Source organism: Canis lupus, chromosome 24 (genome assembly GCF_003254725.2).
Source record: "Canis lupus dingo isolate Sandy chromosome 24, ASM325472v2, whole genome shotgun sequence".
NCBI lineage: Eukaryota > Metazoa > Chordata > Mammalia > Carnivora > Canidae > Canis > Canis lupus.
The window spans coordinates 30,801,557-30,826,712 of record NC_064266.1 but is presented as its reverse complement, the minus strand read 5'-3'; the positions used below and the strand labels follow the sequence as shown (position 1 = coordinate 30,826,712).

The 25,156-nt window shown below is 43.3% G+C and overlaps 1 protein-coding gene across 13 annotated transcripts in view; it reads left to right on the top strand.

The window, feature by feature from the left end:
• The window catches only part of PTPRT (protein tyrosine phosphatase receptor type T), a 1,044,320-nt gene that overhangs the window by 254,618 nt on the left and 764,546 nt on the right, over nucleotides 1-25,156 (top strand). For all 13 annotated transcript variants that reach the window (XM_035705859.2, XM_049100205.1, XM_049100203.1 and 10 more), the window contains exon 2: nucleotides 5,813-5,938. In XM_035705859.2, the coding sequence (XP_035561752.2) occupies nucleotides 5,813-5,938 (126 nt within the window). The remainder of the gene's footprint in view (nucleotides 1-5,812; nucleotides 5,939-25,156) is intronic.

The following is a 25,156-nucleotide window of genomic DNA, read 5'->3' as shown; positions in this document are numbered from 1 at the left end:
AATGCAGAGGCAGACACATTTATATTTTTATTGAATTCTATTCCTTTCTCATTTTCAAAAGAAGAGCTCATGTTTAAAAAAAAAATTCTGATTGGCACTATAAACTTTATTTATGCTTTAATGTATCTTAAAGTATGTATCCTGCACTATTTTTACTTCCCTTACAGATGCTGATATGCTATACATTACCAAACCCAAATGGATTTTCAGAATCCAATTTCCTTGCTACAGTTTTCCATTTCTCTGTTGACTTTTTATGCTTGACTCACATCAGAGCATCTGGGGCCTTTGCCACATTCTGACCTCAACCCATCCAGGGAAATAGCTCCTCGGTCTGGGTGCCGGGAGGTAGGGTTGGGTCCTTTGCCTGCGGCGGCACTGCCCTGTCCTCTCCTGGTTATGTGGGTCTTCTCCAAACCAGGACATGTGCTCTGGAGGCTGAGTCTGATTCTTGAGATAGGGGTAGGCTATGGGGTTTTTGTCCCCTCACCCCAAAATGATTGTAGTAGGGTTGACATTAGTTAAGTGGGTCTGTCTTTAAAGAATGTCTTTAAAACTGGATGTTTTAATTCAGTTTTAATGTCTTTAAAACTGAATGAGGTGAGCATCCCAATGAGAGTCTTTTGGGAGTCTCTCCAATCACTAGTCTTCCCTAAGTAGCCTGCCAGAACCAGCTGCAGAGATGGCCAGGAGGAGTCTTTTCCATCAGGCATTATGGACCTAAGGAATTGCACCAAGAGAGTAAACCTAATTTTTGAAAGAGTGAGAGGAACAGCAGTGAGACTTAAGATTATCAAGTGTTTGCATATTTCATGCCGCAAGTCCAGGGGCAACTGGTCTTCCTTTTCTCCTCCTCTTCTTCCTGGTTCTCAAGAGGCAGTCCCTGGCTGGTAGCATGGCTCTGCATGTCTGTAGCTCCTGAGAGTTCCCAGTTCTCTCTGAGTCTCTGGAATCCTGAACCTTTACTACGACAGGGTTCCCTAGTGATCCATCATACACACCAGAAACCAGGCCCAGAAAGGAGGAAGAGATGTGAGCTAGAGGGGCTGTACCCAGCTGCAGTGTGGGTTGCTGTCAGGATGTATCATCTTGAGCTCATAACCACTCTTTCTCAATCTGTTGGTTGAGAGGAAGAAAATTCAGGGAGGACTGCTTAAAAAATACTTCTAAAGTATATTTTCTCTCCCAAATAGCTTTTAAAACGTGTCTCTGGATCAAGCCAGACTACTCTAAATTGAATCCTCTTGGGTCCCAATGAGTGGCTCTCCCTCCGATGGTGTGGGTATTCCAGCAATTTGTTGAGAATGACTCTGAGAAACAGCCTCGTTTCACTGGCTGTGCACTCCTTGTGTGGATGTTGTCTCAGATACTGTTCACGATGGGGAACGGGACTTCTTTTACCTACAGAGAAGTTCGTGTGTGAGTTGAGCACCTGGAATGGTTATAAATTTTCCTGTGCAATTTGGCTTTTATTGTATGAACAAACACAGAGTGTCCAGGATCTGAATAGATTTTCCTTTTTCTAGTGGCCATTAGAAACTCAGAGCTGAATGCCTCACTCCTTTTTAGCAGCCAAACATGTAGGAAACTGCTTTTTTTTTTCTTTCTGTGTTCTCATTGGTTATTTGCCATCTCGCCTAACCTGCTGGACTTCCTGCTTCTGTGTTCGTCAAGCCGTGGTGGATTTGCAAGTGGTAGTGCTAGAGCTGGTAGAGGGTAGATTAGGGATTTGTTAAACGGCATCTTTTGAATGGGATGTCTGAGCTTCAGCACAACCCCATGAAGGTGGTTTTTACATTTTTGCACCTTAAATGTATGTTTATGTTGTTCTTTCCGTGCACTCAGCCACCTATGCGAGCGTAAGAATTCTGTATGTTGATTCCATGCCCCCACACAGAACACACTTAAAAAACAAAAAAAACAAAACAGCAACAACTTTAAGTGTTTCTAGAATAAGCAAAGGAATGTGTTCTAATGGGAGAGGCCCAGGCATCCTGGAAGCTCTTTGCATGCCTGATCCTCTCTCATACCCTTGTAAGTGAAAGACTTGGTCCTTGGTTTTAGGGAACACATTCTCACTCTGATCTATTAGAAAGAGCCTGGGTTGTGCATTTAGGTCACCACAGAATTAATCTTGGCTCTAAAACTCCCTTCCATGTGAGCTGAGAAGACCACTTAACCCCTCAACGCATTAATTTCCTTGTACGTAGAATAGGGATGATAACCTACCTCAGTAAGCTGCAAACTTGAAGTGAAAGCAGATGAGATAAAGTACACAGTCAGTGTCTAGTATATTGCCTGGCCTGGAGCAGATGCTCTAGAGAGTGTGCTTCTTACATTTGTTAGGGTGCAAAATGTTCTCCTGGGGTCATAGTCCATCCCTAAGATGTCAGCAACATAAGACAAGTTGTTATTTTGCTCTTGGAAGGTTAATGCTGATATCACTGGTCAGGTGACTGGTTGGCTCACTTCCAGTGAGTGTCTCAGTGATCTAGACCTCTTTTTTCCTTTGATGCCCCCATCTTCACCTATAGGTTTGAAGTTCCTCACAGCAGAGGCAGTGAGGAGGATTGCTTGTAAGAGATCATTTTTATGGGCAGTTCATGTAACATGTATATGGTGGATATCAGTCTGTTATCTGTTTCTAGGGTTTACTGCTTGGTCTTTCCAGATGCAAGTGGCTTGATGACATAGTGCTGTTTTTTTTTTTTTTTTTTTTTTTTTTTAAATGGAGAAGGTGATGGAGGAGGAAAGGAAAGGGAGAGAGAGGGCTTGATCATCTCATGACCCTGAGATCATGATCTGAGCTGAAATCAAGAGTTGGACACCTAACCAGCTGAACCGCCTGTGTGCCCCATCTCTTGTGTGCACAAGAGAGAAGACCCAAACAGTGTGCCATACACGTAGCATGGTCTTGGCCACTCTTTTCCTTCTTGTGCCCTGGAGACTGATCTCAGTTTAGGATGCTAAGTCAGATTTCCAGTGGACTAGGAGATGCTGCAGGTGCTCCTTGCATACCAGTTCCAGCACATCAGGATCTGTTGTCCATGGTGTTGGCATGATTCGTTTGTCTCTCTGGGCTGGGCTCCTGGCAGGTGATGGCTTGGAGACATAGAGGGAGGGGAAGTTGGTTCTCCAAAAGAGCAACACATCTGCTGCCATCACTGTTTTTAAATTGTAAAGGTCTTGGGGCTTTCGTGCCCTCTTCTGGCTCGGGAAGTTGATAGAAGAAGATGTTTGGGAGGATCAGTTGGGATTTGTCAGGCCATGTGGGGAAGGAGCTTTCTCGGTAGAAGGGGTCAGTATGAGACCTGGAAGAGCTGGTTGAGTGAGGGGGAGTCTGTGCCCGTGGGTGCTGAAGCCGAGCTTTGTCTGTGTCAGGTGTCCCCTTAGGATTATTGGTTCCTTCGCTTTACAGATGTTGAAGCCCCACTATGTGCCAGAGCTGTCTAGTGGTAATTGCTTGATTGGTTCCCTCCTTGTCATTCTTCTCTGCTGTTTCTGGGGTGAGGGAACCTTTCCTTGCATCTCCTGGGCCTCCCATCCTTGCCCGTTGACACATGTCCATGCACACTGGTCATCGCCCTTCTTCCCTCAGTTCCCTCAGGTACTGGCGGCACATGGCTGCCATGTGAGGCCAGCTCCCCCTGAGCAGCTGGGTGTGGAGGGGGACGTTACAGCACAGGACAGGGAACTGTTTCCGGGAAGTGTGGGAGGGCTTCCTGGGCTCCAGGCTGCTAGTCTCCTCTAACCCGCCCCAAAGGCAGCCTTTCTGGCGTGATGCTGAAATGCCTGCAGGTTTATTCATTTCCTTGTTTACCGTTGGTCTGTCTTGCTGAAGACTGATAGCAGCTGCTTCTGTAAACTGCTGGGCCTCAGACTCTGTTGGATCTGCACTAACTGCTTGGTTAAACAGGTGTTGAATTGGCACATTTGGGTGGCTCAGTCCTTTGAGTGTCTGACTCTTGATTTCTGCTGAGGTCATGATCTCGGGGTCAAGATGTTGAGCTCTATGTCAAGCTCCGAGCTCAGTGGGGAGAATGCTTGAGACCCTCCCCTCCCCTCTCTGCCCTTCCCCTTGCTTGCAATCTCTCAAATAAATGAATCTTTAAAAAACAACACTTGGTGAATCAAAGGATGAATAAATGAAATTAGATATTTTAGTTCCTACCAAGGTATCATCCAGTTTCTATCACAGGAAATTTCTGACTGGCTGTCATCTTCTGTAGGTTTCTGCTTTTCATTGTTTCTTGGGTCCCTCTGTCTCCTTTCCTTTTTAACCAAGGTATTCACATAATGTACATCAAATTCCTGCTTTTTAATGCAAAGTTATTTAATAGTCTTTACTCAAGCCCAAAGTCCTACAATAGCAAAGTAGGCCCAGCCCTTCCTTAGCGCAGCTGAGACTCCAGATTGGGGTGGTAAGGGCCAACTCTTCCAGGTTCTTATTCACAGCAAGAAAGGAAAGTGGGGAAAGCCTTGGCGTGATAGGGTTTTTTAGTGGTGGTGTGACTGTCTTCCGTATTATATGGGTCAACAGATCTTCCACCCCACTAAGCAGAGAACATCCCAGGCCTGGGGTACAGAGAAAGGCTTGACCTTGGCAGCTAGTGGAGACGATGGTGTGATGTTGGAGGAGGCTGTAGATACAGGCTGGGGCTAGTGAGGGATGGCTTCTGTAGGTGGATCAGAACCACATGGACATGGGTGATCGGGAAGCAGGAGTGTATAAGGGAGGGAGATGGTGGTGTGATGAGACCTGAGCATCAAGGAGATATGGGGGGCAGTGGCAAAGCTAGACTAGGTGTGAAACTGGGTCTGGAAGACCAGTCAGGAGGCTGCTGTGGAATACTGGCCTGTGCCACCTCTGTGTCCCAGCAGCTTACCTTGGATACCCTTCCATGGAGATGCTGGATCCTCCTGAGCCCTGATCAGTCCTCCTTCAAGATGTCTCAGCCCGTGTTTCTCCAGATAGGCCAGCATTTGCTCCTTGGAGCCCTGGTTCTATACCCTGCATCTTTGTCAGTGTCACTTGGAGGGGATCTACAGCATATGGCATATATGCCTAGTAAATCCTCATCAGAACTGAATTGATACAACTTGTGTAAAATGGTGGCTGACTTTAAACACCGTGAAAATCAACTTTACTATTTTCCAGGGGCACGACTGTCTGATTCCTCACAAATTTGATCTTTATGCCATGAAATATGAATTTTCACAAACCACTTTTATAGGGAAGGGGATGGATGTGGAGAATTTATTCTGTGCCAGTTGCTTTCTATGTGATTCCGTTGAATTCTTATGGTGTTTCTGTCTGTGGCTCGTGCCACAGGTGAGGACCCTGAGATGCAGGTGAGGAAGCAGCTGGCTGCAGCTGGCCCGATTGGCCCGGATTGGCCTGGATTGGCCCCGCTGAGATCCGTGGCTGGTCTGTCTGGGCTCTGGAGCCGGTGCTCTCTCTGCTGCCTCCTGCATCTCTCCCTGTGGCAGGAAGTGATCACAGAGGCATGCCCTGGCATTCATTTTTCCTACTTAGAATGAAACGTTGCTGTTTACTTTCTCAGGAAGGAAGATTGAAATCAATGAAACTAGCCTTATTAACTTTTTTAAATAAGGGGGCCTACAGATGCCAGCACCTTTCCTGAGAGCACCAAAGCAAATATAAAAATCCAATTTGCTTGCCTTTTTTTTCCTTCTTAATCTTCTCCAGAGTTTAACATTAGAAGCTGTAAATGAAGAGCTGATGAGACAGGGGTAACGAGCCAAGCCTCAGATGCAACAATGTATTTACCCGTATCTCTTTTGTCTGCAGGTGGCTGTTCCTTTGACGAGCACTATAGCAACTGTGGCTATAGCGTGGCCCTCGGGACCAATGGGTTTACCTGGGAGCAGATTAACACGTGGGAGAAACCAATGCTGGACCCAGCAGTGCCCACAGGTACATGATCCCCTGCACTTGAGGCTGTGATGAGGATGACCCCCCCCCCCCCTTTGGGATGACTTGTGGGGACAGACTTTCTTACGGATTGAGCTGTCTGAGAGGGCAGTAGACAGTTTCATTGGTAGTAAGTTCCTCATCCCTAGAGGTATTCAAACCAAGGCTGAGTGAATTCTTAAGGTATGTAGTAGAAATCACTTGTCACCTGGACTCAGGAACCTTTAACATTTCTTATAGCTTTAAGGGTCTAGATTTAGCTACAGGTTAGGGCATCCCTGGGTTTTGCTTGAGAACCTGAGAGTAGTTGGGTTTTGTGGGAAAGAAATTCTGAAGGATGAGGTCATTCCTTTTCTTCCAGGACACATAGACATAACTTTTATATATCTAGGGAAACTGACACAGTCAGAATATTACTCATAGAGTTAATGTCCTGACACCCTGAATGCCCATCTTATCCTTTTTTTTTTTAATTTTTATTTATTTATGATAGTCACAGAGAGAGAAAGAGAGAGAGGCAGAGACATAGGCAAAGGGAGAAGCAGGCTCCATGCACCGGGAGCCTGACGTGGGATTCGATCCCGGGTCTCCAGGATCGCGCCCTGGGCCACAGGCAGGCGCCAAACCGCTGCGCCACCCAGGGGTCCCCTGCCCAGCTTATCCTTAACCAGTGGGGCTAAAGGGCTACTATACTTTCTTGATGAATAGCTGCTTATCCAGGCATATGAGAGTGACACCTGATTTATTCTAGGGGAGGCCCCCCGGAAGAGGAGCACTCAGAATACATTTAGGGTGGGGTATGCCTAGGTGTGTTGAATTGTGAAAAGGCTTTTCTGGGGACATACGACAGGAAGAGTTATAACTATGGGAACATTAGGATCACCTCTTTGGATATGTGATCTCAAGTACAGGAGTAAAGACATTTTTGGTTGTTGGAGAGGGAACATCATGCCTGTGGTTCCTCCCCACTCAAGGGCTCCCTCTAACCTACATATTATCTTGTCTTTTTTTTTTTTTTTTTTCACCAGCACCTTCTGGTACTCTTCTGCACTCTGGCCACTAAATATGGGAGATCTTAGGCTTGTTCTATACTGTCTCCATGTGTATTAGGTTCTCCAGAGAAACAGAATCAATGGGATATATATACAGAGATACATTTAAAAGGAGATTTAGTACAGGAATTGGCTCACACTGTATGGAGGCTGAGAAGTCCCATGATCTGTTGTGTGCAAGCTGGAAAACCAGTGGTGGGATCCAGGGCTGATGTTATAAACTCTGATCTGAGTTTGAAATCTCAAGAACCAGGAACACTGATATTTGAGGGCAGGAGAAGATGGATGCCTGTAACTCAAGTAGAGAGGATGAATTCACTCTTCCTTTTTGTTCTGTTTGAGCCCACAAGTGGATGATGCCTCCTACCTTGGGGAGGGCTGTCTGCCTTACTCAGTTTGCCAATTTAAATGCTAATCTATTCTGGAAATAGCCTCATAGATACTCCCAGAAATAATGTTTAGCAGCTCTTTGGACATCTCATAGCCCAGGCAAGTTGACACACAAAATTAACCATCACATTATGGATGGCCTCCACCACTCCTATGCCTTCAGTTGCCATCAGACATCTTGTATGAACGCTAGACCTACACCACCCACTGCCCAATTGGCAGGTCTTTTTGGCATCCTCTGGGGATGTTTACCAGGATGCCACTAAGCTGGAGACAGGAAGTGGTGCTCCAAGATGTCCAGGTAAGGGTGTAGCCTGTGTGGCCTCAGTGACCGTGAATTCGGCTCCAGAGCAGGAGGCTACTGGATGATTCTATGTACTTCCAATCAAAGGTGTAAATTGTCGTTTAAGTTTTTTGTGAGTGTAGACACCAGCCCTAGATAAAATAAATCTGTGCTATGGTACAAAATTGAGCTTTGCAGATCTGGTAGGAACTTACTTGGCATGAGCAAAGTCACCAACAACTACGTGTTCCCCTTCTTAAGGTACCTGTGGAACAACCTGTACGCCTGTTGCCCCATCATCATTTTAAACATTTCTGAGTTTACTTTCAGGAGTGTCTTGGTTTAGTCGATAGAATCATTCATTCCATTAGGGATCCAAAGAGTCCAGTGCACTTTGCTGAAATGTACCATGTGCTCCATTTTGCCTGGCCGTCTTTGTTGTTGGCCAAACACATCCAGATCTTTTAGTATGTGTATGTGTTTTGCATGCACACATATGGTCTTCCTGCTAATCTTTAGCCCACCTGAAGCCCTGTGGGGTCTTGGAGGCTCTCCAAACTCAACATCTCAAAAATTGAGCTCTTGAGTCATCTTTTTTCCCTCCTCTTATACTTGCTTTGCCACATTCCTTGTCTCAGGAAAGACCACTCTGTGGAACATTTTCCTCCACCTCGTACTCTTGTACTTACCCTTCCTATCTCAGTCTTTTCTTAGGACAGCACATCCTAGATACTTACCTGGGTCAGCTCTTTCTGTAAATATTTCCCATTGCATCATGGACTTTTTCTCAATGACATGTCACTGTGGATGTTATTTGCTCAGTGTATGTTTTTACCTTCAGATGAGAAATTCCATGTGCATGTAGACCATGACAGTCTTGTTCATTGCGTTATCTTAGAGCTTAATACAGTGATTGTATATAGTATGAACAAATTAACATTTTGTTGTATGGATGGATGGCCAAATAGTCTTTATCAGGTGTATTTTACTTATTTTTTTAGTAAAAAATTTTGTTTGTTCTTTTTTTGCTCATTTATTTTTTCTTTTTAAAATTGAAGTATTGACACACAATGTTGTATTAGTTTTGGGTGTACTCCATAGTGATTCAACAAGTCTATATGTTATGCTGTGCTCACTGTAACTGTAGCTACCCTCTGTGCCCATATGGTGCTGTTATAACGCCATTGACTATATTCCCTGTGCTGTGCCTTTCATCCACTGGACGTCTGTACTCTCCACTGCCCTTAACCCATTTGCCCATCCCTACTCCCCTTCCCTTTGGCAACCACTAATTTAGTTTTGTGTTTTTGGGTCTAATTCTCCTTTTTGTTTATTCATTTGTTTTTTAGATTCCATGTGTATCTGAAATCATAGGATATTTGTCTTTCCCTGACTTACTTCACTATCAAATATTTTTTATTTAGTTTTATTTTTTTTAAAGATTATTTGAGAGAGGGAGTGAGAGTGAGCATGAACAGGGGGCGGGGCAGAGGGAGAAGCAGACCCCCCCACTGAACGAGGAGCCCGATGGGATCATGGGATCATGGGATCCCAGAGCTGGGACTCTGGGATCATGACCTCAGCCAAAGTCAGATGCTCAACCAGCTGAGCCACCCTAGTGCCCTTCAAGTGCTTTTTAAATGAAGAAATGAATCCTAATGATCTTCAAATGCCTTTAGGCCATCTATAAACTGACCATTTTTATTTTTTTAAAGATTTTTATTTATTTATTCATGAGAGACAGAGAGAGAGAGAGAGAGAGAGAGGCAGGCAGAGACACAGGCAGAGGGAGAAGCAGGCTCCATGCAGGGAGCCCGGTGTGGGACTTGATTCCGGGAATCCAGGATCACACCCTGGGCTGAAGGCGGCGCTAAACCGCTGAGCCACCCGGGCTGCCTTTGACCATGCATTTTTAATCTTTCCTATAATCCTTCCATTTTATAGACCAGGAAACTAAGGTTCTAAGAAGCTGAGTGACATTGCTTTTCCCACCATGCCAATCTCTCTTCCCAAAGGAATAACTCTTCTAATCTTAATTTTCTCAGCCCCTCATTATGGCAGAGTGTCATTTCATAAATATTGGATTGTGCTAATACAATCTTCTGAGCTTTTCTAAATAGAGGCATTTGATAATGATCACTGAAATTATTCTGTCATGATGCGCCTGTGGATTTCAGCGGCTCTGCGTGCTTCTTAGGCAGAGAGGCATGAAAGTGAATTTGGATTAGGCAAAATTGTTTGTTCTTCTCCTGGGCAAAAACTGAAATCTTACTTTTCCTCCTGTAAAACCAGCAGTTTCCATCCTTTGGAAGTCTAGTTTGAGTCTATTTATTCAGATGTTCCACAACCTTTGACTGATCACCTTCTGTGTGACAAACTATGTGCTGGAGTGTGGGTAAATCACACTGTGTCATTTGGGCACTTAATCTCTCTGCTGGCTTCTCCTGACACATGGCTTGAAATCTGAACTCCTTACTGTAGCCTACAAGGTTCTGCATGATCTGGTGTCTTCTCCAAGCCTGTTGTCTTCTCAAAATGCCCTAGACACACCAGCTCCATTCAGTTCCTTGGAGACTGAAAGACTATCAGATTCTTTCTTGGCTCAGGACATTTGCACGTGCTGTTCCCTTTCACTGCAATGGATTTCTCCGCTCTTTGCTTAGCTGATTTATTTAGGACTCAGCTCAAAAGGCTCTTCCTTAGGGAGATTGTCCTTACCAGTCTATGTGAAGAAAGATCCCCTCGTTGCTCTTCCCATAGTATCCTGATCTTGGCTTTCAAAGTCCTCATCATAAACATGATTCCAGTCCAGCTTATTCCAATCTTGTGCCATAGCTCAGTGACTCTGGGTCCTTAACTGGGCCTCAGTTTCCTCATCTTTAGCATGAGAACCAGGGTGAGAGTTAAACAGATTGATGCCTGAGTGAGGGTGAAGTGCCTGCACATAGTAGGGCTTAAACAGTACTGGTTACCCTGTGCTCTTCGCTGTTTCTCAAGATCTCTGCAACTGTAAGTCTAAGTTCTCCTTAGAACCTTGCCTGCTCCTTCAAGCTCACCTGACCCTAGATGCTGCTTTACCCAGGTGCACCACCCAGCAGGCGGTCTGCATGGGTCCCTGAGAGACCCAGAGGGACTTTTCAATACCCAGGGTACTTGCTGCCCTGAGGGCTTGCATACTTCTTCTGTTGGCTCAGTTAATTCAGTGCTGCATGCAGTCACTATCAGAGTCTTTGTCTCTTCCTTTTCCATGGGAAGAGCCCTTTGCCTGACATTCCAGGCTTCAGACCTGGCTTTGCTGTGACCTCACCTTCCTGGGGCTGTCCTAGGGAGATGGGGGTGACTACACCCACAGAGCCTCTCTGCAAGCCTGGATCTGGTCCCTGGAACTTCCTGAAGCTGCCTCTGGTTTCTAGCTCTGCCTTCCCCAGCCTTGGCGTAGTCCCCACATGTTCACATGGGGAGACAGTCCAAGGTCCAGTGAGGGCTTCTTAGGGGGCTGAAAGGGGTATGCAAGGCTGTAAGTGTCCTTTTAAAAGAGCTAAAGCCAGAGGCAGTAGGGCTATGGAGGTGTCCTCCAATTTCTTACGCTTGTAGGCTATTTAAGTGTTGGGATGTAGTAAGGTTGACTATAAGGCTGAGACCCAGGTGTGTAAGAAATGCTACCTTTACATCAACTTCAATCTGACCCTGAGCCTTCAGGGAGTTAGCCATAATTGTTATTTTGAGGGCTCTCCCTTCCATAGGGGTCTACAGATGTCTTGGCATTTAGGCCAGCCTATTGTGGTTTCTTCTTAGAAGCCCACTTTCCCATTTCCATGATCCCTTTAGGTCTAATAATTCTGCTGCTGCTTCCCAGGCTTGGATCCCTTTTGTGGAGTCCAGCCAGCCGAGGGGCATCACTCAGCATTGTTTCTGGGGCTCATGCCATAGGGCAGCATGAGACCAACAGGACCCAACCCTCACCCTTCCCACTGTGGAAGACCATTTCTGCTCACTTTCTAAACCCGACAGGCATACCCTTGTGGTCCAGCCCTACTGAATTCCTTATCTCTTAAGTTTAAGATTTCAAACAAGGAGGGGAAAGAAGGGACCTGTGACATGAAGCAGCTTTTCTGCCTCCTTCACAAATTTCTAGAGCAGAGACATGCAAAGATCCTAGTTAGTTACCTGACTGCAAGGGGCAGATGTTAGGAAAAGTCCAGAGAAAACACATACAGGCATTCACACAGAGACAGGAAGGAATATGTCAACCAATCAACCTATTGTGGGACAATCTCCAGGTTGTGGTGCTCATTTTCCTTGATGGCACTGGTCATAGTGGGACTGCTTGAGGAGGAGAGACACACAGACACACAAGGAAAGTGGCCACATGAAGATAAAGGCAGAGATAGGAGCCATGCATCTACAGGTCACGGAATGCCAAAGATTACTAGCAGACACCAGAAACCTCCTGCCCTAGAAACTTGGGGAGAACATTTCTCTGCCAGCACCTTGATTTCAGACTTGTCAACCCTGTATCCCTGAGAGGTTAAGTTTCTGTTGTCATAAGCCACCTACTTTGTGGCAATTTGTTATGGCAGCCCTAGGACACTGTTACTGGGTCAGTCACATAACTCTATCTTGATCCTATCACCTTTTCGACATTAGAACTCACAGCTGAGTACTGTAAGTATAGGAACCTTCCCTTTCTTTTAAGAGAACTGACATTTTTATATGTGTTCACTCTAACCAAGAATTAGAGGAGATGAAATGTACAGGAAAATGCTTAATGTGTTACCATCCCAAGAGTTCAAAGATCTTGTCTCCTCTTTCCTTTGAGAAAACCAGGCCCCAGAGACATGAAGTAATTGGTCCAACCCCATGCAAGTTATATATGAAAGAGGATCCAGGTTTCAAATCCAAGATAAACATAGGTTGTATACATGGCATGTGATCAACTAACCAGCTTTTAAAATCATTTCTATTTAAAGGCATGATATATGAGTGCAAAAGTAATTCATACTCATTGTAGAGAATATACACAGTAGAGATAACTATAAGGAACAAAATAAAAGTTCTGTATGCATGCAAACTTATGTAAGTTTATTTTTTTCTATTTAATGCTATTTTAAGCATTTTCCCATGTCCTTAAATACTCTTCAAAGGCAGACTTTCTAAAGGTTTCCTAGTTTTCCATTACACTGACTATTTCACGATTTATTTAAGCTTGCTATAGTGTTGCATATTTAAGTCCTTTCCAGTTACACACTCTTGAATCACATTGCAGTGAATGTTCTTGTACATATATCTCTGTGCTCCTGTTTAGTAGAAGTTCTCAAATTTGCTTTCATATATATGTATTTCTGCACTCCCTTGTGTACCAAACACAGAGTGGTTGTATATTATCTTTGAAATCTGGAAGAAGAATATCATCCACATGTCAAACATGGAATCCTGGATATTTGTCTATAAATTGATGTAGGGAACATTCTCGGTGAATTCTGAAGCCGTCAGCATAAGTCAGGAAGTGATGATGGTCCCCTGAGCGCAGCGTGTTATAGCTCTTCATGGACTGGTTGGAGACCTTCTGAGGATTAGTAGGAATTATGCTCAAAGTAATAATCAACCAGAGAGCAGTCCACACACTGACGAGTCCAGGTGGACATCGGCTGTAGAAGCAGATGGGGGCTCTCCAGTGCTTGTTTGACAAGTAGTAAGCCTCTTTGTAGTCTGCTGCTCAGCTAGCTTCTGTTCTCCTTGGAGGCAGGGACCGTGAACATTTGCTGAATGAATTGCTCTTATTAATAATTGAACTTTTTCATGATCCGACCCTGGCATCTGTCTCCAGCCTCAGCTTCCACTTCCGCCCTCTTGGTTTCCCTTTCTTCTTCTATATAATCATGTGAGAGAGGCCTTTGTGCTTTCATTTTGGGAGTCCAGCCTCCAATTCTGCTGCCCCTTCCTGCCCAGGACTTTCTATCTAGGGAGGACGGGCCAGGGGCCTGTGCAGTGGGGTGTCCACCGACAGGGTTGGTGGCTGGGCCACAAGAGATGCTACTGAATGAGGTTCCAAACTACCTTCTTCTTGGTTCCCCAGAACTGCCTTGATTTCTGCTTATCTTTCAAGTCTATCTCTAGCTTTCTGGCCATGAGGAGCCTCCTGCCTTTAGAACATTCCTAATTTGGGGAAAGATTGTCCTAATTGATTTTTCTTGTTTTCAGCTGCAAACCTTGCAGGTCCTACCATTGTGCCTTTGTCTAGAAGGCATTATCCTCTCTCTCTTCCTTTTATATCAAAACCCTGAACTGATTTAACTTCCTCCAGGAGGGCCTCCCTAATTCTACCCACACAGAATTGCATCTTCTCTATGCACCTGTGGCCGAGTTAATTACATCTTTGATTCCTCACTGGGACTGTGAGCTACTGGAGGGCATGGGTTGTTTCTCATTGCTGACTTCCCTGTGCCCTGCATTGGGCTTGAAATAGGGAAGGTGAACCACACATATGGACTAAATTAGCATTAGGAATAAGTGTTTGGAAAGTCACAAGCAAACTGCTATCAGGGATTTTGGGGATAACCCTGCGGAAGCTGCTCCTTTCTTTGGCATGTTTGTAGTACCTGGAGCATGTGGAGAGGCACCTCTCAGCCTGAGGAGGCTGTCATTAGAGTGGGCCATTTGGTCCCAGGGCCTGGCTTGTCTGGCCTCTTGCTCTGGAGTTAATCCTTGGGTCAAATAAAAGAAGATGTGGTTTATGTATACAATGGAATATTACTCAGCTATTAGAAATGACAAATACCCACCATTTGCTTCAACGTGGATGGAACTGGAGGGTATTATGCTGAGTGAAGTAAGTCAGTCGGAGAAGGACAAACATTATATGATCTCATTCATTTGGGGAATATAAATAATAGTGAAAGGGAATATAAGGGAAGGGAGAAGAAATGTGTGGGAAATATCAGAAAGGGAGACAGAACGTAAAGACTGCTAACTCTGGGAAACGAACTAGGGGTGGTAGAAGGGGAGGAGGGCAGGGGGTGGGAGTGAATGGGTGACGGGCACTGGGTGTTATTCTGTATGTTAGTAAATTGAACACCAATAAAAAATAAATTAAAAAAAAAAAAAGGATCCTGGGGATTATCACTTCCTTCACTCTGGGGACTGGCACTTTCTCGCAAATGTGCAGATCTGCTTGTGACCTATGTAAGGGGTTCTCCATTGGAAAAATGTGATGTATTCAAAAACTGACCTACTGTTTCTTTAACATAGTGCTAACATTAAAACAATCGGGAAGTAGAGGTCTTTAACCATCCTTAATCACTCCAGATATTATTGATTGGCTTAAAGCTATGAGCTCTTAAGTTCCCATCTAGCCACTGTTGAGTCAATACATTTTCTTCTTCCCTCTTTAATGATAAAATATTATATATTCATTTCTAAAGAAATGCTGAGTCTGTCTCTACAAGTTAACTCTCTCCCACACCATCTCAGTTTCCTCATATATCATGCTTAACAAATTGATGTGTATTGAGGAGGAGAGGAGGAAGGGGGCAGGGGAGGGGAGGGAGGGAGGGAGAATGTACATATGTGGTAATAGTGACAATAATAGGAAAGCAATATTTATGTGATGCTTATTATGTGGCAGGTATTATGCTAAGCATCTTCAATATATTATTTGGTCTGCTAACAGTCATCTGATACATATACTGTGATCTGCATGTTACAGATTAGGGAGCTGATGGAACAAAAAGCTTTTTTTTAAATTTTTATTTATTTATGATAGTCACAGAGAGAGAGAGGCAGAGACACAGGCAGAGGGAGAAGCAGGCTCCATGCACCGGGAGCCCGACGTGGGATTCGATCCTGGGTCTCCAGGATCGCGCCCTGGGCCAAAGGCAGGCGCTAAACCGCTGCACCACCCAGGGATCCCGAACAAAAAGCTTTTGTGACTTGCCCAAGGTCCCAGTTAGCATATGGTAGGGCCAGGATTTGCCTGCTGGAAGCCTGTGCCCAGAGTCTGTGTACTTGACCATCTTGCTCCAGGGCCTCCTAAGAAGGCAGATGATGCATCGGGTCATGGTTCTCAATCAGCTATGTCATTGCCCTCCTTTCATATCACCCCTTCAGACCTGGTGTTCACCTGCCAGGGCTGCATGATCTTATACTAGATGGATGGACCATGTTTATTCCCACCCAATGGCAGTGGGAGAAGAAATGATAAAATCCAGAATGTACCCAAATGCCCAAATAAAAGGCAAGATCTTTGTCTCCAGACACCTCTTGAAAAAGTACTTACAGGGCATTTTTATATTATGAGGTGGTCTCTTGTGTACTTTTAACCACAAAATTAATTAGGGAAACTACATTAGCCTGGAGTGACCCCAATCAGTGCTAGTTCTGTTTGATAACAGAATTGGTAGAGGGAAAAAAAAAAGGCAAGAAAATCGAAGACTGGTTTAGGATTATCCTGGAGGATATGACCACATAATGACAAATGATAAGGATGGATTGGAAAAACAACAGAGGCTCTTTTTGATGATCAAAATATACATGTGTTAGATAAATGGGGAAACAGGCCTGTTGTAATATCCTTATGAATGCTTGCCTTGACATCCAGTTTTCAGTGATCTCAAACCTCCGTTTAAAAGTCAGCAAAAGGGCAGCCCGGGTGGCTCAGCGGTTTAGCGCTGCCTTCAGCCCAGGGCATGATCCTGGAGACCTGGGATTGAGTCCCGCATTGGGCTACCCACAAGGAGCCTGCTTCTCCTTCTGCCTGTGTCTCTGCCTCTCTTTCTCTCTGTGTCTCTCATGAATAAATAAATAAAATATTTAAAAAGAAGAAAAAAAAAAAGAAAATACTTTTAAAAAAATAACAGCAAAACATAAAGTCAACATACTGAGTGGAAGAAGATATTTTCAGATGATATTATCTGATAAGGAGTTAATAGCTAAAATATATAAAGAACTTCTACACCTCAATCTCAGAAAAGCCAAATAATTCAATTAAAAAATGGGCAGAGGACTTGAATAGACATTTTTCCAAAGAAAACCTACAGATGGCCAATAGACACATGATAAAAATGCTCAAACTCACGAATCATCTGGGAAGTGTAAATTCAAGCCACGGTGAGGATACCATTTTAGATTTGTCAGAATGGCTGAAATAAAAAACACAAAAAATAATGTGTTGGTAAGGATGTGGAGAAAAAGGAACTTTTGGGCACTATTGGTGGGAATGCACATTGGTGCAGTCACTGTGGAACAGTATGGAGATTCCTCAGAAAGTGAAAAATAAGAGTTATTGTGGGATCTAGTAATGCCACTACTGGGTATTTACCCAAAGAAAACAAAAGCACTAATTCGAAAAGATACATGTACCTCCATATTATAGTATTATTTACAATAGCCAAGATACGGAACCCAATTCAAGAGTACATCAGTAGATGAATAGATAAAGAAAATGTGGCTACGCTCGCACGTGTGCACACACACACACACACACACTGGAATATTACTTAGTCATAAGAAAGAGTTAAATCTTACCATTTGTAACGTGGATAGAACTTGAGGGTATTAAGCTAAGTGAGTAAGTCACAGAAAGAAGTACTATATGATTTTATTCCTATGTAATTTAAGGAACAATAGAAGCAACAAAAACGAACAAAGAAAAAAATACAAATAAAAACCAGATTCTTAAATAAAGAGAACACACTGGCAGTTGCCAGAGGGAGCTTGGGGAGATGGGTGAAATAAAGGAGATTAAGAGTACACTTACCATGATGAGCACTGAGAGATGTATAGAATCATTGAATCATTGCATTTTACACCGGAAACTAATATAACGTGGAACATTAATTATACTAAAATAAAAAATTTAAAGCGTATTCCTATAGATATAAACAAAACATCTCAACGGTATTTTCTAGACTATAAAAGAAGCAATGCATCCAAATGCTATAATTGGATGTAAGGGTGATGTGGACAGATGTCGTTCAACCTAAGAAGGGCTTGCTCTGAGGACAGATCCAGATGCCAGTGGTACAGATGATAAGTTCAAATGAACGTTTCTGTAATATGTGGGAAGGGACAGCAAACCACTGTTTTGTAACTGAACACATGTGCACCACTTACTGGATGGTGTTCTAGGGGCTTTACGTGATTTTAACCCATTTAATACTTCTACAAACTGGTACTACTGATTACGCCTATTATACACGTGAGGAAAATGAGGTCCAGAATGTTAAATAACTCACCCAAAAGTTAGTCAAAAATGGAGGAGCTTAGATTTGAACCCAGGCAGCCTGTCTCCAGAGTCTGTGCTCTGAACCACTTTCTATTTTTAACACTGTACATTATCTTATGAAACATGATTTTAAATATGTCATTAAATCTTAACTTAGGCATCATAAGTAGACATTTGACTAATTCACCTACATGCTGTATATTTTATGTGTTAAAGCAGCCTGAAAACATTTTGTGGGGTCTTCTCCCTGGGAAATGAGGGAAATATCCTACTTCTAGGCCCTGAGGGTTGACCATCCTATCCACTTGTTGAACTGATGAAGCCATCAGTGGCCACCTGAATGCAGATAGAATAAGCCTGTGAATTGTTCTGAAAATTTGTCAGAAGGGAACATGAGTGGAAGCATTTATGCATCAGAGACCTCTGTCTGGACAGCAGAGATGACTTTTCTCAGTGTTCTGCTGCTTCTATTTCAGCTACTCCTGGGACAGACAGGCTGAGAGGAAGATACTGCCAAGAAGCCTCACAATCATAGTGTTGCCAGCTCAGTGTAGATGGTGAGGTTTCCATGGATTGTTCATCTGGTTTGGCTCCTTTTCCAGGGGCTTGGGCTAATCCAAGTGAACACCTTTTTGAATATACGGATTGTGTTGTTCTTAATGAGGAGACAGATCTCTATGCTTTGAATACTATAATTTGAATTATAACATAGCTTATGAGAGATTTGATAAAATTGTAGGTTAGCAAAAATATCATTTATTAAGTGAAAATAAGATGACTTTTGTGTGACTCCATAAAATAAGGTCCAATAATCTGGAAATCCCAAGAACCCATTGTAGTCCCATGTGAGAATGTGCTAGACCAGTGGTGTCCCAATATGGTAGCTACTAGATGTATGCAGCTATTGAACACTTAAAATGTGGCTAGTTCTATAGATGCAGAATACACGTCAGATTTTGAAGACTTAGCATGAAAAAAAGAATGTAAGGCACTTATTAATACTTTTTATGTTGGTTGTTGAAATGATTATATTGTAGATATACTGGACTAGGTAAAAAATCATTAAAATTAATTTAACCATTCCCCTGCCCCTCTTTTTTACCTTTTAAAGTGTGGCTACTAGGGCAGCCCGGGTGGCTCAGTGGTTTAGCACTTGTCTTTGGCCCAGGGTGTGGTCCTGGAGACCTGGGATTGAGTCCCACATCGGGCTCCCTGCATGGAGCCTGCTTCTCCCTCTGCCTGTGTTTCTGCCTCTCTCTTTCTGGATCTCTCATGAATAAACAAATAAATAAAACCTTTAAAAAATAAAAAAAAAATAAAGTGTGACTACTAGAAAATTTAAAATTAGCCTGTGTGGCTCACATTATATTTCTATTGTCCAGCCCCATCCTCGGTGATCAGATTTTTATTGTGTCAGTTGTACCAATAGGAATGTACTCAAGAAGAAAAGGATACACCTTTAACTGGAAGAATTAAGTGACACGTTTATAAAATACAATGTCTGTGAAAAATCCTTTGGTCTTATCCCCTCATCAGTTTGTCTTTCTGTCAGTCAGTCATGGCAGCTGCAAGGAATCACCTTGACAGGGGAATTTGTTTTCATGAGTGTGTGCAGATGGGCACCGGAAGATAAACCTCCCTGTCGACCTTCCTCTGCTCTCAGAGCTGCAGTTATCTGCCCCAACCCTTAAGATCATAGGTCCACCTTCAGATATTATTTTCCTGCAGTTGCTAATCACTGAGACATTTAGTCAGAGAAATTTCCCAATTCTCTACAATAGACTTCCCACCCTGCTGTGCCGCCCCCAGTCCAATACTATTTTGCCACTATGCTCTATGTGGATGCCAGGCCACTTCAGTTTTGGAAAGCAACATTTACCTTAGTGAACCGGTTTTTAGACATCCCGAGAATCTGCCAGTGTCTTTTAAAAATGCTTTCTTTCCCAAGCATTGTGCTCATCATCAAGAAAGCCAGGTTATACTTTCTCAGAATTCTCAAAGCATTACTTGTCATTAAGTCAAGCAATTATAAAGTCTATAGATAAGCAAGTCTATGTTCTTTGTTAAGAGACCTGAGGATTTCTAGGGTTAAAATAAGACTTTGAGCTTCTAGAAACCTTCTCATCTGTAGTTGCTAGAACATACCAGCCTAAGGAATCTGACAGTTGGGTTTTAAGTATGAACACAGAAACTACCCTAAGTATTTCAATCAGGGAGGTATTTAATGTACGGTATTAGAGACTTTTTGGAAACCCTCCCATATATAAATGACTTTTAATGAGGTTGCCGAGACCACACATTGGGGAAAGGATGGTCTCTTCAACAGATTGTGTTGGGCAAACTAGATATAGGGATGCAGTCGGATTCTTACACCATACCACACACACACACACACACACACACACACACACACACAAACCCTCAAAATGGATTAAATAACTAAACCTAAGACTGAAACTATAGAATTCCTAGGAGAAAATGAGACAAGCTTCATGACATTGGATTTGGCAGTGATTTTTTTTAGATATGACAAAAGCAGAGACAAAACAAAAATAGACAAGTGGGATTACATCAAACTTAAAAACTGTGAAATAGAGGAAACAGCAGAGCAAAATGGTAACCTATGGAATGGGAGAAAATATTTACAAATCCTGTGTCTATGAAAGGGTTAATATCCAGACTATATAAAAAACTTACAACTCAACAACAACAAAAAACAAGTAGCTGGGTTAAAAATTGGGCAAAGGACTTTAATACATATGTCTGCAAAGAGGTTAAAAAATGGCCAACAAGCCTATGAAAAGATGTTCAAAGTCACCAATTGTTAGGGAAATGCAAATCAAACCAACTGAGCTATCACTTCACATGCATTAAGATGCCAGTAATAGTAACAGGAATAATAAACACAAAATAACAAACACTGGGGAGGATTCCAAGAAATTAGAACTCTTATGCATTGTTGGTAGGGATGTAATATGATACAACCACCATGGAAAGCAGTATGAGGTTTCCTCAAAAAATTAAAAGTAACATTACCGTATGATCCAGCAATTCTACCAAAAGCCAGATCTCCAAGAGATATTTGCATATCCACTGTCCATTGCATCAGTTTTCACAATAGTGAAGAAGTGGAAGCAACTAATTTGTCCCATCAGCAAATGAACAAAATAATGAAAATTTGGTCTCTACACACAATGGAATATTACTCAGCCTCAAAAAAGAAAATCCTGTCACAAGGTACAATGTGGATGAACCTTGACAGTTTTATAATCCTGATTTTAAGATTTTGTATTAAATATTTAGGTTTTGCAATATGGAAAATAATAACAGGTTATTTGCTTGGAAAGATGACTTTCCTGTATTTGAAAGGAAACTTCCATAACCTCTGTCCTTGATTCTCAACTGTATATAGTTGGTTTTCTCTGTGGCTCAGGGTTTTCTTTAACCTGTTAAATGATTTGGTTATGCAATTGGAGAATGTGGAGATTAAATGAGATAACATGAAAACACAAGACAAGATGCTTGGTGCATGGACACATGGTAGGTCCTCTCCATCGCCTGTGTACACCTCCTTCCTGTCCCATCTCAGCTGGGACTCAGTGGGGGCGGGGTATGGTGTTAACCTGTCTCTTCTGCAGGGAAATTCCAAAGGCCTTATCAGGCCTGAACTGTGTGTGTGTGTGTGTGTGTGTGTGTGTGTGTGTGTGTAGAGAGAGAGAGAGAGAGAGAGAGAGAGAGAGACTAGACGGCATAGTTGTGACACTGGTCATTCTCAGCTGGCCACCTTTGAAGACCTAAGGCCACTTATACTAAAAGCAGTTGTTGGAAATCTTGTGTCCAAGTGTTCTTGTGGAAACTCAGCAGCAGGTTCTTGAGTGGCCAGGCCTGGCTGTTTGAGCTCTGGCCTGGGGTGGGAATGCCTGCCCATACAATGTCAGGAGAGCCAGACCCTGGTTGACAAGGGGTCCTCCCTATAGGGAAAGGACAGAATGGAGATAAGGGGAGGCATCCCCTGGAGACTGGAGCACTTTGACCATGTGGCTGGAGGGACTCTCTGAACCCCTTAGGCCCTTGATCTTTCAGACTGTGTGGTGACTCCTTAGGCCATCTTCTCCGCCTTGGAGAGAGCTGGAGAGGTGGGGCTAGACCCCAGCAGATGCCACACCATATGGAAGCAGTCACTTATGACTCAGTCACCTATGACTTATATTGCTTACCCTGACCACTCAGATCCTTGAGGCAAAAACCCAGCTCTTCGCATTTCTCTCTGACTTGTATGTTACAATTAGGGGGGTGGAAGAGGAGATGAGGGTCTTGCCACCTGTGACGTTTCTCCTACTTTCCTCATATTTAGGAAATGAGTTTAACAAATCTGGAAGCTTTTAGAGCCGGGTCCTGTTGATTGCTTATAAATTAGTCATTAATTCATGGGTATTTGTGACCTAAAGTGAATGTCCCTGTGGGTTTTGTTTCTCTTTTCAAGGGGAAGTAAACATTGTAGAGGGTGATTCCCGAACACAAGGCTAGACTGCTCTTCCTCACTCTCAAATCTAGATCCTCACAAACAGAGCTAGCTCTACCTGGAGGTGGATATACCCTTCAGCAGGGGTGTGAATCCTGAAAGTCAGCATTCCACAGTGTAGACTCAAGGAATTAGATCTCCTCAAGAGTCCCAGCTACTCTAAGCACTTCAGATTTACAAAATTTTAAGACTGTGCCTACTTCTTTTCTGCCAACACAACTGCAGGAGTTCCGGCTCTGCCACATGACCCCAAGGTTTCTAGCCCACGTGTGCATGTGTAAGTCCTCGCTCTACTCTTGACCAATCCATCACCCTGGATGACTGAGGACCTCTCTGGATCTCAGTCTTTTGGTATAAGAAATGAGAATGGGAATATATGTCTTTCTCAGCCTATTACTGTAAAAAAGGTCAAGACAGTAGAGGTAAACATAATTTGAGAACTCAGTGTAGTCATATGGGTTAGTTGTTACCACTGTTATTGTGACCTGGAACAGCTGAGACCAGCCTTCCTATCTCAAACAAATGTAGTGTTCTCACTTAAAAAGACCACCCCCTACTTACCTTCCCAGTCCATCTGAGGGCGGATTAGAACTGTTGTGGCTGTAAACCCAGCCAATATGGGTTGTAATATAGTAAATTATCACTTGTTTTGCAGTCTTGACGAGAAAAATAAATGCAATTACACTCATGAATGTTGAAAAATGAAGCAAAGCAATGTGGATCGGCACATTTGAGGTGCTTTTCCAAATGAAAAGCTGTGTACAATGAATGCTAATGGGCTCCCTCCCTCCCACTCCTAGCATATGGTGTAAAGTGATCTTTCTGAATTAAGAAAGTAGCTGTGCCAACTGCCCCAGGCACAGGAGAGGGCGCTGAATGGCCCCCACCATAGGAGACCCAGCAAGCAGACTCCAGTTTCTTGTCTTGCCTGAGGACACAGAATAGACCCAGTTTCCTAGAGCAGGTGCTCGAGTGATCTCAGTGATGCTTCTCTGCTTGGGGAACCTGGCGGGTCTTCTGCGGTTCTTCCGTCACTATGCCCAGGAAGCATTTTCTGAGCACCTACTGTGTGCCAGACATGACGCTGGTAGCAGTAGAAATGAAGCCCGTATGCCCTGCCCCCCCGATGAACCACCTCTGTCACCAAGGGCTGATGGGCACCATATAGCCCTGTACTGGCCTGACCTGGTGGCCACCAGCCACACTGCGACTATTAAGCACTTGGCAGGAGGCCAGTCCACTTTGAGATGGGCTTTAAATGTCAAATTCATACTTCATCTCAGAAACTTAGTATAAGAAGTATGTAAAATATCTTAATTTTTCATATTTAAGTATTGAAAAGATAGTATTTTAGATGTGTTAAGTAAAATACATTAAAATAAGTTTCAGCCTATTTACTATTTTAAATATGGATGACTAGAAGAAGGAAAACTACAAAAATGTGGCTTGCACTGTATTTCTCTTGGATGGCACTGATTTAGCCCTTGCCTCCCTGTTTCTTCACGTTTTTCTACCACACCCTCTGCCCCCTTGCTGATAGCAGTCCTACTAGTTTTCCAACCACACAAAGTTCTTTCCTGTCTCAGGGCCTTTGCACCTGCTGTCCTCCTTTCCCAGAAGGCTCTTCTTTTGCTCTTTCTGCAGTGTCACCTTCAGTAAGGAATAGTCTCTGACAATCATTACTAAATATATCTGTTTTGTTACTTAGCAAATATTACAAATCACTACTGTAATATTTAGGTATTTTATTTGTTTGTATATCTGTTTCTTCTAAGAAATACTAGGACAGAGAACTTGGCTTTTTTGTTTGTTTGTTTGTTTGTTTGTTTTTCTGTACTAATTTTGGTGCCTACCACAGCAATTGGCAGGAGGTAGCCACTCAATTTTTCTTCTTAATGAATGTGTAAATGTCACAGAGGACATAATATTTTTTTAAAGATTTTATTTATTTATTCATAAGAGACAGAGAGAGAGAGAGAGAGAGAGAGAGAGAGAGAGAGGCAGAGACACAGGCAGAAGGAGAAGCAGGCTCCATGCAGGGAGCCTGACGTGGGACTTGATCCCGGGAACCCAGGATCACGCCCGGGGCCGAAGGCATGCACTAAACTGCTGAGCCACCCAGGCGTCCCACAGAGGACAAAATATTTTGATCTTATTGAGATGTTGAAAGATATTTGGAAATACTTAACGGTGGTATCCTAATTTATCAGTTAAAGAAGGTCTGGGTAAAAAGCATATGGTATATGAAGAGTTAAAGTGGAGAGAGTTTGATGAAATAGGGGTGGGGGATCAAGATGAAGGGAGTTTTTAAGGGATGGGAAAATATCCAAGGGCTGTGATCAGTGGGGAGCTGTTACTATGCCCAGGACTAAAGCAGTGGTAGGGAATGGTATCCTAAGAGTGCCTGACAAGCTATTGAGGAACATAGGTCATTATTTCCACCCTCTGGTATTCTGTTAGTCCTTGCCACCAGTCAGACTCAGCTGGAGGGGGCAGAAGGTACGGGAGGCTGAGACACAGACCACAGAAGTCACACTTCAGAGAGCAGGGTGGGGATGGGTCTGGATTGGGGATGGGGTGCACAGAGAGTAACTGTCATCCTGAAAAGGCATGGAAAGCTATTTTCTCAATGTGCTTGAGCATGTCTCTTCCGAACCAACAACCTGTATCCTAAAAATATAAGGATACTAATGATTGCTAAAATTACCTAAAATTCACTCAGGGATTTCCAGTAACAGAATTGAAAGTATAA